General features: G+C 39.2%; 2 protein-coding genes across 2 annotated transcripts; one reads left to right on the top strand and one right to left on the bottom strand.

The window, feature by feature from the left end:
• Positions 1-1,229: 1,229 nt before the first annotated feature.
• On the bottom strand, positions 1,230-2,892 carry phf5a (PHD finger protein 5A). Its single transcript, XM_042508569.2, has 4 exons — positions 2,755-2,892; positions 2,391-2,414; positions 1,567-1,733; positions 1,230-1,436 (listed from the first exon to the last, which is right to left on the bottom strand). The coding sequence occupies exons 1-4, from the start codon at positions 2,804-2,806 to the stop codon at positions 1,347-1,349; spliced, it is 333 nt and encodes a 110-aa protein (XP_042364503.1). The 5' UTR covers positions 2,807-2,892; the 3' UTR covers positions 1,230-1,346.
• Positions 2,893-3,238: 346 nt separating this feature from the next.
• aco2 (aconitase 2, mitochondrial) lies at positions 3,239-17,285 on the top strand. Its single transcript, XM_042507390.2, has 17 exons — positions 3,239-3,352; positions 5,116-5,258; positions 6,033-6,291; positions 6,378-6,470; positions 6,551-6,709; positions 6,840-6,990; positions 7,078-7,182; positions 7,844-7,935; positions 9,412-9,517; positions 9,616-9,773; positions 9,874-9,947; positions 10,227-10,338; positions 10,423-10,701; positions 11,458-11,649; positions 13,081-13,213; positions 14,471-14,592; positions 15,113-17,285. The coding sequence occupies exons 1-17, from the start codon at positions 3,317-3,319 to the stop codon at positions 15,242-15,244; spliced, it is 2,346 nt and encodes a 781-aa protein (XP_042363324.1). The 5' UTR covers positions 3,239-3,316; the 3' UTR covers positions 15,245-17,285.
• The last annotated feature ends 501 nt before the right edge of the window (positions 17,286-17,786 follow it).

The following is a 17,786-nucleotide window of genomic DNA, read 5'->3' as shown; positions in this document are numbered from 1 at the left end:
AAATCACTTAAAAAATATGCAAAACAAAACAAAAAAGTGGAAGGATAAAAAATTTAAAAAATGTCTAAAAATGCATAAAGATTATTTTAATTCTGTAAAAATAATTGTAAATATATAGTTATGATCATTATAAAGTTCTCTGGACATTTTTTTCAAGCTTTCTTAGAAATATTTTTATGAATCCACTAATTTCTTGCAATTTGAGGAACATTTTTTTTACCAAATTGCCTAATGCCCTTTCCCATGTCTCTGAAAGAAATTGAACCATTTTGCTCACAGTGATGTGGTTTAAATACATGTTAATGCACCACTTAAAGTTATGTTGATCTAGGTTTCAAAGGGGTTAAGTACCAAGATGTCCTACGTCTATTCCTGTATTCTGGTCATGTAAAAAAATGAAATAAACAAAATTCAGGCACTAGCTGGAATAAATGATCTATTTCCCCCAATCTGAAAAGAATTCCACAGAAAATGGAGAATCACTTGTGGTTCAGTTTGGGTCAATAAATACTGATCAGAGAGCAAGAGTGTGAAATACTGCCATCTGATGGAGGACGTTTAGGGAGAAAATGTGGGGAAAAAAAGAAGTTCATACTGCCAGTTTAAACTCTTATTTGTTAAAGCAACCTAATTATACAATCAGTATAGTATCGGTATTAGAAAATAAAGTTTTCTGGACATTGTCCCTATTTAGTTAAGTATCGTATTAAGTATAAGTTAAGTATAGTATCTAATAATCCCTCACAACTAATTTGTCTTAGAAAACTCTCTCAGTTGTCCAAGACAAACGTCTCCTAAGGGAAACAATAAAGGCTAATCTTATCTTATTCAAATCTTCTCCTTGTCACCTTCTGTTTATATTGCAGACATTTCTTGCCTATGAATTGTTCACGGATTATTTTAAGCGATGTAATAAAACATCAATTATTAAACCGATATATTTCAGTCGTCTGCAATATGATGAGAAAAATCTCAAACATACAAAACGCCACTGGATGGATCCTGGTTAAATCGTAAAATATCTTTAAAGGTTCCATAAAATCCAGAGATGTTTTTTGTTCTTTTGTTGCTGGTCAATAAAAATGCTCATCAGTGGTGAAATCTGAGTAGCCTAATGTTTAGTGACTTTTAATATCAAGCTGTGTGTGAACACTGACAACTTTATAACGTTTTGGATGTTTTAAGTTTGCCCGTGAATATTTCTGAACAGAGAGGAATGAAGACAGAAATATAAAACAGAGTTTTATTGACAAATCCAAAAAAAAAAAAAAAAAAAAGTTTCTTGAGGTTTGAAAGAAAATCTGCAAAGGCTGAAGAACTAAAACAAGAAGTGGGCTGTTGAGTCTTCACCTCTTCTTGAAACCGTACTTCTTCCTTTCATAAAACAGGTCGGTTTTAGAGCTGCCCAAGTTTACAATCTTCGGACAGCCGTCTCGCTGGAAAGGAAACGGAGAAAGCAGAAAGAAGTCTAGTTAGAAAACACTTTGTTTCTTTATATACACGTAGGATTTGGTTTAAATTGTAAGTGCTTTTTATTTCCTTCTAAGTGAGCTTAAGGACACTCACGTCTTTCTCCTGGATGGTGCACTCTTTGCAGTAGTAGGCATCAGATACTCCGGGCCCTCCGCAGATCACACAGCGTCCCTGGTAGGAGCCGTAGTTGCACTCATCACAGATCCGGACCAGCGTGCACGGCCTCACGTAGGAATCACAGATGACACATTTCCCATCACCTGAGAGACACAACAGGGGACAGAACGGATGAGAAATTGTATTAAGAAATTAGTGAGCGGAAATAAAATTATGTGGACATACGGAAAAAATTATAAATTAATAACAAGAAGTAGTATTTGTATTTTCAGTTTGTTATAAAAAAAAGTCCTTATTAGTCATAACATTTTATGAGTTTTAAAAAAATAAAAAGTCATACTGTGGTATTTTGTAAATTTATGTCAAAAAAGTTATAGTGTAATATGGTATGTTGTAAAAAATATCATTAAAAAGTTATAGTATGATATGTCATCACGTGTTATAAAAAAGTCGCAGCATAGTATATTAAAAAAAAATATAAAATAAAAATGATAAAAAAGTAATACCATAGTATGTTGTAAAATATTTCATAAAATGGCAAAGCATTATGTGATATAAAACATTTTGAAGTCATAGCAGGCTACAGTATTTCATTAAAAATGTTAAAAGAGGTACTATGCCACAAAACTCATACAAACGTTCAGCATAGTGTCATAAAAATGATGGGAGTGTGTTACACACAAAGTTGGAATGACTGTAGAAATAAACCTATACTTCTCTTTTTATTAGGGAAGCCATAACTTGTCAGCTTATTGTATTATTATTATTATTATTGTTTAACCACAAAAGTAAACACTTACATTTCTCGCAAAGTCTCCCGATAGCTGAGGAATAAAAACAAAACAGTCAGTGTTAGCAGTTAATTCACATCTCTTCGATAGACTGACAGAGTAGAACAGCTTATTCCTTCCTCGTATTTGCAGTAAACTAAATGTTAAATACAACAAAGGAAGTTTAGAGCTGTAACATTTATTCTTCTCAGCGACACAGAGCTGTACTCGTCTCTAAGCTAACATCAGAGCTAACACTCCTTCAATGAAAACCACGCTCTAACCGTTAGCATGGCAGCTAACTCCAGCAAAACTACAATAAAGAAAATCCAGCAACGACGAGAAAACATAACAGCATTTCATAAAGTGTGAAATAAAACAAGTTTTAACGTACCAACACCGGCTTGTTTTCTGCAAAAGATCAAATCTGGATGATGTTTAGCCATTGTCGGCTAACGTACGGCGAGCGCTGCAGGTTTGGTTAAACTCTGACCTTCGACCCGTAAACTGTGTACGAGGAGTTGCAGTACCGCCCCCTAGCGCCTCCAAAGAGAACGAAAAGAGAAAACGCTTATCAACTATTTTATTCTATTTTTGAATTAAAAAAATGTATATTTTTTTCCCCCACACCAAAAGTGCGGCCGTGGACAAACATATTTGTTATGAATTAGAAAGGAGAAATAAAAATAAAAAATGTTCTAGTCATTTCAGCTTTATAAAAGTTATTATGTGTCAAAATTCTGTCTTACATAAATCCAATTTCAGTTGATGATTTATACAATTTAAAGACAATACAAAACTGAAACAGTTAAATTCATAATGTATACTACATAATATAAACAATTTTAATGCAATTCTACGTACCTTAAACATTTTGTGCTTGAAGGACCTGCGAGATAGCGGCTTAGAAAGCTGTGACGTCACCACTGACGGTCACATCTTTGTCAGTGAACAAAATGGCAACCTACTGTCTCACTGTCGCCCGGCTCCAGGTAAGAGACGAAAAACTGTTATTTTTACCACATTTATCAACCAAAGAAGGATGCCACTTGCTACTTTACATTTTTAAAATTCCCTGCAATGTTATTCTAACCCAGTTAAAGCTCTGAGAGCGGTTTGTGAGGATAAATGAGGCGTGAAGCGGTCACCGGCTCGTTGGCCAGGTCATCGTGTCCTGACTGCATCCAGTGAGCTACAACGAGTCATACACAGGGTTAATTCAACACGGTTAACGTCTCCGTTTACAACAAGTCATTGTCGAAACCTTCAATCATTAAAAAAACATAGTTAGTTTAGCTTGAGAAGTGGAGGTTGGTTTTTAATAGCAAGGTTAACCACAAGGTTAGAGCTGCCAAGAGGCACACAGGCGACCAGCGGGTAGAAGACAGTAAATACATTTATCAAATAACAGCAAAGAAATCAGCAAATACGTTATTTTTTGGGGGATTTCTTAAAGATTAAGTAATCCAGTTAGTGCTATTTAGTTAACGGGGTGTGTGTCCTATATCCATGTAAGGTTTTTTTTTTATTTTTATTTATTTATTTTTTTTTACATCTAACCTTATTATAACAATCATCTGCATGGTGGGGTAATGATGCACAAAATTCCCGATTCGGTTCGATTTTATGAAGTGACCTCACAGTTCGGTACATGTTTCATATAGCAAAGAAGTAAAAATATCCAGAGAAATTTCCTTGATTGTGGAATGTTTTAATTTGATATTATTTTTATTTATTATTCAATTATTTCTTAAAAATTTAATTGATAAGTATGATTTTTTAGAATTGTATTTTTGCTTAAAACAATGATGGATCTGCTCTTCTTGGGTTCATTGCAGCATTAAAAAAAAACAAAAACAGCTCCTTCTAAAAAATCAAATGCGCTATTTTGATTTTAAATAAACACACTCAAAAGAAATGACTCAAAGAAATGTATGACAATTAACATATTTTTGGCTTTTGTTTTGATGTATCAATTCTTGAAATAGCTCGACAGCAACGCTTTACTTGCAGCTACATGACACCAAAAGGTCAACAGATAACTAGTGTGGTTTCAGCTGCTCGCTGTCACTTCTTCCACTGAACATCAGCTCATCTTTAGCACGTATTGTCTGGTCACCGTAAGACCTTGAGTTTGTTCTCTTGCATATCATCTTTGATAACTTAATAAGTTATCTATCTGGAGGGATTATGCTGAGCTGTCTGGCTCTTTTCCAGCTTTACAGACAGTAAAAACGCACTTCAGTTTCTTAGCAGATTCACTTGAGTGAGTTTATGGGTTAAGAACTCAAGGACACCTGAGCAGTCGGGCCAGGGAGGTGGATTTGGCCTTCTTCCTCTTGATATCTCATCTACTGTGAACACGACACTGTGTAAATCTAGTCTTAAATACACTGCTTGATATGGAATTTTAAAATAAAGCTTCTCTGACATGTATAACCATTTGCAAATTGGCAGGTTAGATGTTAAATGTTTAAGGAGACTTGACCCAATGTGCCCACAGGCTGAGATTGTATTTATGGTTGGCCTTGTGGGGGGTTGCTTCACCTGGTATAACCCTGACATATGACACCCGAGTGTCAACTGCAAACCACTGTTGCATTCAGTGGCTAACTTCCTATTATTATGGAAGTCATTTTTCGGAAGTATTTTGCTCTTTAAGCTCTATTTCAAGAATTCTTCTTCTTCTCTACTGCGGGCGTTCTGAAGTTAGTGTGTTATTATGCTCATACTTGTTTGTTTTTGCTTTCTCTAGCTGGCTCTGGGCCACGGTGCACGGCGCCTACATGTATCAGCAGCTTACAGAGCCAAGGCCAAAGTGTCTATGAGCCGCTTTGAGCCTGCTTCCTTCGTCAACTACGAGAGGCTCCAATCCAACGTTGACATTGTGCGAAAAAGGTTAGCCTACCCCTAATCTACTCTGTATTTGCTGTGGCTCGCGTCCCATTTTCTTCCAAACACACAGTTATCTGTGCGATTGTTTTGATCTCTGGTGTTTGTCTGTCCTTTAGCACAGTTTTTCATCATAGTTGGAGCCTTCTACATTTGCTCACTTGTTTTATTCTTCAGCTGCTATTAACTGCTGAAGAATAAATTGCAGAACATTTGGGATGCTTTGTAGAACATAAGAAGCAGAATGCAATGATTTGTAAATCAATTTTGACTTACAGTTTACTGAATACAGTATAGAGACAAGATATTTGATGTTCAAACTAATAAACTGTATGTTTTTTGTAAATATACACTCGTTCACCGCAAAGAATGTAGGGATTTCATCATCTGCAATCCATAATATCACCGAAAGATTCAGAAAATCAGCAGAAATCTCTGAACACAAGGGGCAAGGCTGAAAACCAACATTGAGTGGGTGCGACCTTTGACCCCATTAGGTTGCACTGCGTTAAAAACCAACATGATGAGTGTATATTTAAAAAAAACAGTAAAATGTATTAGATTGAATATAAAATATATTGTCTCTGTACTATATTCAGTTGAATATGGGTCTAATAGAATTTTCAAATCATTGCATTCTGTCTTTATTCACCTTTTCCACAGCATCCCAACAGTTTTGGAATTGGGGTTGTAGATGTTTTCTTATCGTCTGTCTCATTCCCTGCTAAATCTTCCTCTGAAGTTGCAGCATCCTAATATAAATGTCATTTTTCTGTCCAGACTCAACAGGCCCCTCACCCTGTCAGAGAAGATTGTGTACGGCCACCTCGATGACGCCCACAACCAGGAGATCGACCGCGGTCGCACCTACCTGCGCCTGCGTCCTGACCGCGTGGCCATGCAGGACGCCACGGCCCAGATGGCAATGCTCCAGTTCATCAGCAGCGGCCTTCCGAAGGTGGCCGTGCCCTCTACCATCCACTGTGATCACCTGATCGAGGCCCAGACCGGGGGCGTGAAGGATCTGGCCAGAGCGAAGGTGAGGGATCTTATTTGTTTATGGTAATTATACGGCTGTTTTAAAAGTACTTGTTTCTTATTATGTCAACACACTTCTCCTCTCAGGAAATCAACCAGGAGGTATACAACTTCCTGTCTAGTGCTGGGGCAAAATACGGAGTTGGCTTCTGGAAACCAGGTTCTGGAATCATCCATCAGGTATAATTGTATAAAGTTTGGATGCAGTGCCTGAAAATGCCATTTTTACACACTAACATTCAGATTTTAAATACAATCAGATCATCCTGGAGAACTACGCTTACCCAGGAGTGATGCTAATTGGCACAGACTCCCACACACCAAACGGTGGTGGCCTTGGTGCCATCTGCATCGGCGTTGGAGGAGCAGACGCCGTAGATGTCATGGCAGGAATCGCCTGGGAGCTCAAGTGTCCCAAGGTCAGCAGAAAACAGTATTTTGCACATGTTGTCAGTGTCCTATTTTCTTTCTCCACATTAACAAATTTTGTTTTTCTTTCTACCTCTGAACTTCTTTACCTCAATTAACTCACCAATGTCTTCCTCAAAGGTGATTGGTGTGAAGTTGACCGGTAGCCTCTCAGGATGGACGTCTCCTAAGGATGTCATCCTGAAGGTGGCCGGCATCCTGACAGTGAAGGGAGGCACCGGAGCCATCGTAGAATACCACGGACCCGGAGTTGACTCCATTTCCTGCACTGGTCAGAACCTTACACTTAAGTATGTTTTTTTATTTTGATTTGCAGCCGTTGAGCTCATATCATGTTCTTCTGTTTTGTTGTGGGCAGGAATGGCCACCATTTGCAACATGGGAGCTGAAATCGGAGCCACGACCTCAGTGTTCCCCTACAACCACCGCATGAGGACCTACCTGGAGAAGACTGGACGTGGACGTACGTTTACGACATTTGTCATACAGTTCTTAATTATTATATTTTTCTGGAGGGGATTGTGTGTTTGTGTGTGTTTCCGTCTATCAGTAGCTAATCTCGCTAACCACTAGACCAATCTGCCTCATATTCTGTGTGCACATTAATGAATGTATGGTCAAGGAATTCTTGTAGTTGCGGTACTTCATTATAATTGAAATACCTGGTTTATTCACTGTTTTATTCCATTATTGACCTCTGACTCATCACTCCTCCAACCAGCTGGTTTTTGGCTGTAAATTTGTAGGAAATTAGCTAAAAAGAACAAGCCTGCCCAGTTTTGTAGACTTGCAGATTTAGTTAATTTGGTCATTTTTTCTCAAAATTTGTGCTTCTACCATCAATACATAGTCTAATAGTTGTTCGTTTTGTTATTGTTATTTTCAACTTTGTTGTGCTGTAGCTTGCAGGCAAAGTTGATACCTTTCAAAGTTAAGTTTTAAAAACACAGATCAAGATTACAACCAAGAACAGCTCTAATACAGAAAAAGAAGTCTCAAAGGACGCAGAAGTGTTTGTTATGTTATTGTGAGCAGTGTGTGTAAAGGTCAGTGTTCATCTTCTTTGAAAACATTGATAATCTGCTGTCTTGTTAGAGACACTCACCCTCTCGTTTCTCCCTCAGAGATCGCTGCACTGGCTGATGAATACTCAGACTTGTTGGTACCAGATGAAGGCTGCGAGTACGACCAGCTCATCGAGCTCAATCTGGATGAGGTCAGCCCTTTTTGACAGAATGATCTTTTGGTGTTACTTAGACACAAGACTTAGAGCATGTTCATTCATTTTATTGGATACTTCAAAGCTTAGAGCAACAGGAAATACATGGAGGGAGTGACATGAAACAAAGTTCTCTGGCCAGGGATCTTTTAATGCGACTTCTGTGATTCACGAGGTGTTGCCCAGAAGAAAAGACGGAATTATCCACAGAAAATTTGTTCTGTGTGATATCATAATGCCTGTCACAACAATGGAAATATGTTTCTTTCGTATAGGAGTTGCAATGTTCATGGGAATGGTAATTTTTGCATTTCGTTTTCATTGATTTTTTTTTTTTTTTTTACAAATGATAATAATGGAATTTTTGTTGGGTCTCTACAAAATAAGGACCTTCCCTTCTGTCTGGAATATGATTTTTAGTCTGGGCCACCACAGTGCTTCATTTATTATCGGTATGCTGTGACATAGTTTACCTTAATCAAAAAATAGAAGCCTCTGCAATTTGGGATAATTCACTTGGCCAAATTACAACTTTTTTATAATATATTGATTACTTGTGCAGCCGTACAAAAAATTCAGAATTTGATTTGCTTGAGATAGTATTGTAAGCCTTCTAGAAATCGTTTTATATATATTTTTAATCTATTTATAAATTGGTAAAATAATAAAACACTTGGACATATATATATATATATATATATATATATATATATATATATATATATATATATAAAAGCAATTACTCTCACATTGTTATGTAAAGTAAGAAACATTCTGTGTTGTTTGTTTCACGTCTTGGTGAGAGGTACTCAACTCATCTTTAGTTATATAGCACCTTTCATACAAACATGCAGCCCAGAGTGCTTCACTTAGCAAAACTGAAACAACACAGAAAAAAGTTTGGGAATAGCATAAACAACTACATATAAAATTTCGCAAGACTAGAAGATTTCAAAAATAAAATAGTAAAATAAATAAATTAATAGGTATCTATAAAATAAAATAAACACCAGGAATAAAATAAGGTTAAACTCAATGATTAAAAATTAGAAATTTAGACTGTATTCTTTTATTTTTTTATGACAGCTATTTTGGTTCAGTGCTGGCTTTTTGTAAAGAATTGCAAACTGACAAGCTGTTAAAAAAATGGTATGGGGAAAAAAGTATGAAAAAAAAGAAATTAAGACTGTTGTTATTAAAAATTAAAAATATAGGTTTTAAATTCACTTTTAAAAATATTGAGAGCTTGCCATTCCAATACCCGAAGGCATTGAGTTCCACAGTTTAGTGTCAAAATGGAATAGAGTTTGTTAATACTGTTCAAAGACATATCTAAGAATGCAGTGAGAATTTTCCTACACATCTTTAAATAAATATTTCACCATTGCATTTAAATATAAGAGGTTCAGTTAATGACTCCTGTTGTATGGTTAGGTTTATTTGAGAATAACTTAACGTTGTTCCTTACTCCAGTTGAAGCCCCACATCAACGGACCCTTCACCCCTGACCTGGCTCACCCAGTGTCTGAAGTCGGTGCTGTTGCTGAGAAGAACGGCTGGCCGCTGGAAGTTAAAGTTGGTAAGAACTGACCGGGGATGGAGGCTGCGCAGCTTTATTCATACTCCTGTAACTGAACTCGCTACATTTCAGACTTCCCGTCTCCTTTTCCCCCTCAGGTCTAATCGGCAGCTGCACCAACTCCAGCTACGAGGACATGGGCCGTGCTGCCTCTGTGGCCAAGCAGGCTTTGGACAAAGGTCTGAAATGCAAAGCTCAGTTCACAGTCACCCCCGGCTCTGAGCAGATTCGCGCCACCATCGAAAGAGACGGATATGTGAGTGTTGGTGCACAAAGAAAGCAGGGAGCTGCACGTCCCTTTGATTTACCTCTGTGTGATGTGGCTAAAGCTAAGATGTGTGTGTATCTTCCTGTAGTCAAAGATCCTTGGTGATGTTGGCGGTGTGGTCCTGGCAAACGCATGTGGACCCTGCATTGGACAGTGGGACAGGTAAGTGTTTGTGCCATTGCAGTGTCCAAAAAAAAAACGTAGGCAGGCATTGTATTCATTAATAAAAAAATAAGGCCTTAATTGCTATTAAAATGTCTTAAACATGCTGAGACGTGAGAACGGGGTGGGGGGTTGGGCTAAACACACATGTTTTCACAGACATGGATGTAAACTCTAACTGCAACTTGGCTGTTTCATGGAGGCGTACATCTGAGGCAAGGCTGAATTTCTTGCATTTTCTTTGATATATTGTATACGTTGTGTGTGTTTTGCATTCAGGAAGGACGTGAAAAAAGGAGATAAGAACACGATCGTCACTTCCTTCAACAGAAACTTTACTGCCAGGAACGATGCTAACCCTGCAACACACGCCTTTGTCACTTCCCCTGAGGTAAACTCACATTAAATCCACACATTTAGATGCATGAGCTCACATTTTGACGCTAAACGCCTTCCGCCTCCTTTTCTTCTTCAGATCGTCACAGCCCTCGCAATTGCCGGCACATTAAATTTCAACCCAGAGACAGACTTCCTCACAGCCCCCAATGGTGAGAAGTTCAAGCTGGAGCCCCCCAATGGAGATGAACTGCCCTCTAAGGACTTTGACCCAGGCCAGGACACCTACCAGCACCCGCCGCCTGATGGCTCCAGCCTCAAGGTGAACGTCAGCCCTGAGAGCAACCGGCTACAGCTGCTGGAGCCCTTTGACAAGTGGAGTGGGAAGGATCTGGAGGACATGAAGGTCCTCATCAAGGTCAGGTCTTTTGAAATAGTTCCCTCCCGTTTAGCGATCTGTCTTAAAATGTTCTCACTGATAATAATAATGATAATAATAATAAATTAGGTATAAAACCATTATACTAAAATCATCATCAATGTAAGTCAAGGTGTGTGTCTGCATTAACTTTGCATCGTATATTGATTCAGCTTTTATGAGGGAGCCTCCTTATAATGGAGTATGTGGTCACTGTACATGTCTTTATAAACCACAAGGCCAGTTTTAGCATAAAGGCTTTCCAGACGAGGGCCTTTAGCTTTAAGCTGGCATAACTGGTTTTAAAGGAGCAAGTGCATTTAAAAGAGTATTAAGTCCATCATTATAATAAGAAACCAGTTCATCAGGGGTGGATAAGTTAGCTTTGCATGGGAATACATCAATTTCACTGGAAAGAGCTGATAAATCGACACTCACTCGCTCTGTTAGGGATTGAAATGGAAGTAGCAGCTTTGTTTTTGAAGATTTCAGGGTGACATTAAAAGTTACTAAGTTGTGGTCAGAAAACGGAAAATCCCATACTGTCATCGAGAGGATTTTCACCAGAGCAGTAAATCAGATCCAGAGTTTGACCTTTGGCGTGTGTGGGGAAAATCAGTGTACTGCTTGTAATCCAAAACTGTCCGTGCATGATGTCAAGTATTTTGTGAGAGCATTGTTGACATTGTCCGTGTGTATGTTGAACTACAGTTGTGTTGAGAATGATTTTAACTTTCCATCATCCTGCCTCCACAGGTGAAGGGCAAATGCACCACAGACCATATCAGCGCTGCAGGACCTTGGCTGAAGTTCCGCGGTCACCTGGACAACATCTCCAACAACATGCTGATCGGCGCCGTCAACAGCGAGAATGATGCAATCAACAAGATCAAGAACCTCCTGACAGGAGAGTACGGGGGAGTCCCTGATGTGGCCCGCCACTACAAGGTGAGATCTGAGGGGAGAGGGAATGGGTACTGGATTATTGGGCTAAAGCTGCACGACTATAATCAAAACTACTATTATATATCTTTGTGGCCATTGAAAGCTGCGTTCTATACTTCTTTTTTAATTCCCGGTATTTATGTCAGATCACTGTGTTGTTTTCATTTTAGTTTGCTGCCTTGTTTTTATCTGCTGCCTTACTGAAAATCACTGTACAACCGTGTTAAGAAAAGTGCTATATATGTAAAGTTTATTTTAATTATTTATTACTCTCCTCAGGTAGTCTGTCCTTCAGCATTGATTCTGATTTTAGATTTTTCTTCTACTTCAGTTAATTCATGCTCTAGGGAGATTCAAAAGTTTCACCCGCCACTGCCCTTATACTTCCATGCATCCTTAATGATGGCATAGATGCAGCCGATAGATGGCTCTAGACGGTGAAGTCAAATGTTACACAAAGCAACAAACAAGGTGACAGTGGAGGAATATGTAATAATTAAGCCTTTAACAGAGGCAGCACTGTAGACAGTGTTGGTCTGTGAGAACATTAAAAACATTGCAACATGTAGATGGAGAATCGTTTAAACTATTTTTCCGATTTGTTATGCTCTACAGCTTTTTAAAATGTTTTTGTTAACTCTTAAGGGCGTATCTCACTTGAACTACGCTACACTGCCCCCACAATCTCCGGTGATACTGCTGCATTTTCATCGGTATTCGTAAGCTCACAGAAAAAGTGCAGAGTCAGAAAAAATGGATGCAGAGAAAGGACACAAGACTCCATCTGTCTCTGTATCTAATGTTTGTATCTACCGAGCATAAATGAGCCATTTTACTCGTTATGATCTTTCTGGAATCGCAGGAATGTTAGTTTACTTTTTACTGTAGAACCTTAAAAGTCGCTGGCCTATGAATTGAATCGTGTTCTGCCTAAACTTCACATAAATGCCTCCTATAATTTTTGCTGTTGTTGAATAAACTGCGCCTCCAAACACTGTATTAATAGTTGATGGGTGCTCTTAGAGCTGTAACGATTAGTCAAATATTCAGGTAGTCGATTAACAGAAAATTAGTCGGCAGTGTCACATCTGCTTCAAGCAAAACTCCATCAGTTCCTTGGTGAGAGAATGTGAGCATTTGCTGCTTTTTCTGTTTCATCAGTTCAATATATATGGGTCTTGAACCATCTGTTTAAAACAAAGAAACCACACTGAATGCATTTACTAATGGAAATATAAGATAAGTAAGATATATCCTGATCACTTATGATTCATCCGTCTAGTGTTGCGTGGAGCTATCAGCAGGTGAATGACACTGTAAACACTACACATCAAAACCTACACCTGAGATATCTATAGTGAACTCCTGCTAACCCCTTTCATCAAGTATAAATCAAATCTAACACTCTTTCCATCCTGTGGTGTTTATGTGTAGGCCAACGGCGTGTCTTGGGTTGTGGTTGGAGATGACAACTACGGCGAGGGCTCAAGCAGAGAGCACGCTGCGCTGGAGCCCAGGCATCTGGGAGGAAGAGCCATTATCGTCAAGAGCTTCGCCAGAATTCACGGTACTGCACAGTAACTGCTGAAGTTGGTGGTACTGTTGTTAGATTATGTATGAGAAGAGAAGTCTTACAATATTGTGCAATGTCCAGTCAAGGCTGCGCGATCTGGAAAAAATCAAAAATCACAATATGTCTGACCAAAAACCTTGATTTTGTTATTGTAAGAATGTTGCAGGGTTGACTGTTGGTGCTTTAAAAAAAACGTTTTAAAAAAAAGTTGATTTTTTGATAAATATTCATCAGTCATATTGGTATACTGCTTAAGCCAGTCTCTGCAGGATGTTGTGATTACAATTAACGTAAAGTCAGGCAGTCTGCTGATTTTGCTGATTGACCTTGCAATTTTGTCCAATTGTTGTACTGCAAATTTGACTGCATGCAGCGGATTGATTCACTCAGCCCCTCTCTCTCTCTTTCTGTTTATCATGAGACTATTGCTGCGCCTAGGACAGAGCCACACACATACACACACACACACACACACACACACACACACACTGGCAGGATGAACTTAGCATCACACAGCAATGTTACCCAATGGTTATTAATGGGTTAAGTGACAGAGTCCAGCTGTTTTGCTGTCATTGTGTGATGATTAAGACCTTTTAACAGCTCGATATCCGATGTTTGCCACTGTTGTTATGTTAGCTCGTGCTAACCGAGCAGAGAGAGCATGAGGAGAGAACAGTTTCCTCCCATCCACCCCCCTACGGCACAGATTCATTCTAATTCTGTGGGAAAAAATGAATTCTTGTAATAATGAGCTATGACTCTTGAGAGGGCATCACAACTATTTTTGTAATTTTCATTGTTGCAAAAAAGCCAAAAAATATCATAACATGCATTGCAATTCTTTTTTAGTAAAGCTGCTGTTAAATTAGGCATTTCAGGCTTCAACAATCACCAAAGCAACCTGTGAAATTCTGAAGGGACTGCTAAGTGGGTAAGGTAAATAATGCAACAGTTAGAACAGTCTTATAAGTTCAGAAAATGGCATCACTTTACTTTAATGCAGCCTTTAAAGGCAGGAAAAGACACGACATAGAATATTAACAATCCAAAATCTGATTAGATAGCTAGTTTCATATCATAATATCAATACAATGATTATATATGTCCAGTAATATTAGTAGATATTCCTGAATTTATTTAATGTATGCATTTTTTTTTAACCTGAAGTCAGGACCTTGTGCAGTCTTACATCTCAGCGTTTCTCGCTGTTGATTCCCTCAGTTAACAAGCACATCCTCTCATCCTCAGAAACTAACTTGAAGAAGCAAGGTCTGCTGCCACTTACCTTCACCAATCCATCAGACTATGACAAGATCCGTCCTGATGACAAGATCTCCATCAGGGGGCTCAAAACCTTCACTCCAGGAAAGGTAAGAGGGCGTTACAGTTGAAAAAATGGCTTGCTTGCAACTTTTTTTGTAGCTTTCAATAGATGTTTTGGGACCAGAGGAACTTTTTGATGGTTCTAAGAACCCACCTTTTTATCATGTCCGTACTGCAAGAACGAAGAACTATCAAAGCTCTTGCTGTTTTGAGTGACATTTTTATCCACTATTTTAGAGCAGGTAGCCTCCCTGCTCAAGAGAAATTTTAAATGACCCAAGTGTACATTGATTTACTGAACACATGAGCCAATGTTGCACCGGCAACTGCCATTTTTAAAAACTAGTAGATTGGAGCAGTGCATTGTTGTTGTATGTCACACAGAAGTGACGCCAAACACAGACCTGCTTACATTATTTCAGCATTCCTATTGACTGTGTGAATGAACAGGAAAAAAGCCCTTGAAGGTATGTGGTTCTTTAGGGAGCTACCCAGAACTGTTTGATTAAAAAACATTTAATGGAAAGTTTCTTCAACAAGAACCTCTCTTCCTCTCTTCCTCCTCAGCCTCTCACTGCAGTCGTGAAGCACAGCGACGGCAGCGAGGAGACCCTGGAACTGAACCACAGCTTTAACGAGACACAGATCGAATGGTTCCAGGCAGGCTCTGCCCTCAACAGGATGAAGGAGCTGCAGTGAGGACTAGGAGCTAGGAACAAGCATGTGGAGAGGAGGAAGAGGAGGAGGAGGAGGATTTTCAGGGGGGGAAACAGGGTGGTGAGGATTGTGTGGGAGATGGGGGCTGGAGAATGTAGATCCTGTCGATGATTGTTCCATCACCTGCATCTTTCGCGCAGTCTGGACTGAAGCCGTGTTGGTACATTTCAGAGAGTTAAATCTTCACTTCAGACTACGTGTCAAACCGATGCTGATGATGGAACAACTGATCTGCGGTCAGATATTTCCGAAACCTTCATTTGTCAGTGCGAGATCCTGTAAGCTGCTATGTGTCAAAGTCAAACAGAGATAAGCGGTTAGAAATCAGAGTCTGTTTAAAAACACACACACACAAACACACTAAGCTTCAACCCAAGCAGTGACATAACCCCCTGTGCCAGCTGATGTGCTGCCGGTGCTGTTGCAGCTGTTCAAACAGCTCTGTCGAGCGTGGAGGCCACTTCACACTGGAGCTCAGCCAGCTGATCACACACTAGCTTGAGGACTGTGTTGCACACTGCATGGCAATAATAAGCTTTAGTCAACCGTCGTCATCCAACCTGCCCCAGTGTTATTTACACTCCACCTTGAACAGGTAAACATGATGTTGGCTGCGTCTCTGGGTCCAGTAGCGTAGTTGCAGTGACCACATGTGGGCACACACATTTATTTTCTCACATATTTGCCCCCTGGTGGCCACGAGGAGGTACTGTAGTGTTGGCAGGGCACAACAAGCTAATTTTATCAAAAAGTTTTAAAAGCAGCACCTAGGGATTTTTCAAGGGCATTCTGGGAAGTGTAGGATATCACATACGTGCATGGGACATTTTGACAGCAAGTGGATTCATTTTGAAGCTAACATCATAGATTGATTCCTGTAAAGTTAACACCCGGACCACATTGCATATGTGAGCAGCGTGTGACAGCTACCTTGCTGAACTGCTGCGGGCTGCACGCTTGTGGTGTTCACACTGACATGCTCTTGCAGAGCTGCCTGCTGCTATATCTACTGTGTTTTTGCAATTAAGATTTGAAACTGTACTGAATGTGGTATAACATAGATATGTTTATTTAAAGACCATTATCAATTTCTATTTTTGCTGAAAACTGTGGGCTTTCTGCAGAAAAAACTGGGGAGACTCCAAATCTCTAGATGTTCTGCAGCTGAGCAGCACTGCTCACGCTGGCAGTGTGGCCTGGGTGAAACAGTATGGGCATCTAAGGCTCTGTCTTTTAGCAAAACATGTTTAAATCCATCACAATACATGTAGGCAGTACTACAAAAGGTTGTTGAGAACCATTGCAGACATTTCCATATATAGAGACAGACTTGTATGCTTTATTACTGTGTGAAAATACAGTAACAAATCCTGGTCTTCCTCCCTGACACCATCACTATCTTGAAACTGCCCTCCCTGTCAGTCCCTAACCTCTTCACAAGGTCAAACACATCTTATTGTTTTTTCCCTTGTTTATTTATTTATATTTTTTTCTGCGAAACGCTGCTTTTCCATAAACTTCTTCACACACAGGGTAAACTTGGACTTGTGTCCTCTTCCATCCCGTGTTCTCAGCACCCTTATTTTGGAGGGTAACGTCACTTTTTGTGTTACTTTTACCTCAACAAAAATCAACTGATATTACAGAAAAGGGAGTACCAGCACAGTCAGTTTTGTAAAGGTGGAGTGAACTGACTGTAAATCACCACTTGCTTTTATGTTGCGACTCATAAGAACCCTAGATTGCCGTGTCAGAACCTCAACATGGAGATTATTACATCAGATCAGAAACAGGATGTATTTTTTTTTCATGCCCACCACTGCTTCCCAGTCCCTGCAAACTAAATGCATTCAGAGGTTAATTAGATGAAGGCTTTAACCACTCTCTTCTTCTAACCGACGGTATGTGAAGTGTCTGGTTCCATGTACATTTAAGTGTTTGTGTTATTTTTCTCCCAGATTATCTTTTCTGTATTACAGAAATGCCAATGGGTTGTAAAATAAAAATCCACAGATCTCATTTATCTACACTGGCTCCAGTCATATCACTACAACCTGTCTACTGTTGAGTGTTTGGTGTCTGTAGAGACGTACATTGATGGTGAGACTAAGGATGCACGATAATATCAGCACATCATCGGTATCGGCAGATAGCTGCTTTAAAATGAAATATTAGCAGCCTGAATTGAAGATTTCAGCCGATATGATGATGCTTAAATTGTGCAACTTTAACTAGTTGAATAAAGTTACATTTGTCCTGGTTATGGCTCTTGACAAAATTGTCTCAGGGAGAGTATCATCCGAGCCTGTTAAAGTGGTTTTGTTTGACAACGTTACATAAACATAATTATGGCTTTTTTGTTTTTTACATGTAACCGAAGTTTCGGTAGCTTCCGTATTTTGCTTAGTGAATGTTGGTGGTTCACCTGCCACCAGAGGGCTGTCACAATAATATTTTGATTTCACCGCAGGAGAGAGCCTTTAGGTTCTTTGCAATTAAGTTGCAAAAATGATGTGAATATACC

Source organism: Plectropomus leopardus, chromosome 19 (assembly GCF_026936395.1).
Source record: "Plectropomus leopardus strain MGB_pleo_1.0 chromosome 19, ASM2693639v1, whole genome shotgun sequence".
Taxonomy (NCBI): domain Eukaryota; kingdom Metazoa; phylum Chordata; class Actinopteri; order Perciformes; family Serranidae; genus Plectropomus; species Plectropomus leopardus.
The sequence above is the reverse complement of the archived record's forward strand: the minus strand, read 5'-3'. Positions and strand labels throughout refer to the sequence as shown.

Excerpts from the sequence above, each read along its gene's own strand:
- phf5a (XM_042508569.2), bottom strand. The coding sequence starts at position 2,806 with ATGGCTAAACATCATCCAGATTTGATCTTTTGCAGAAAACAAGCCGGT. Across the intron at positions 2,415-2,754 it reads CAGAAAACAAGCCGGTGTTG|CTATCGGGAGACTTTGCGAG; the intron begins GTACGTTAAAAC and ends TTTATTCCTCAG. Across the intron at positions 1,734-2,390 it reads CGGGAGACTTTGCGAGAAAT|GTGATGGGAAATGTGTCATC; the intron begins GTAAGTGTTTAC and ends TGTGTCTCTCAG.
- aco2 (XM_042507390.2), top strand. The coding sequence starts at position 3,317 with ATGGCAACCTACTGTCTCACTGTCGCCCGGCTCCAG. Across the intron at positions 11,650-13,080 it reads ATGTGGCCCGCCACTACAAG|GCCAACGGCGTGTCTTGGGT; the intron begins GTGAGATCTGAG and ends GTTTATGTGTAG. Across the intron at positions 14,593-15,112 it reads AAACCTTCACTCCAGGAAAG|CCTCTCACTGCAGTCGTGAA; the intron begins GTAAGAGGGCGT and ends CTTCCTCCTCAG.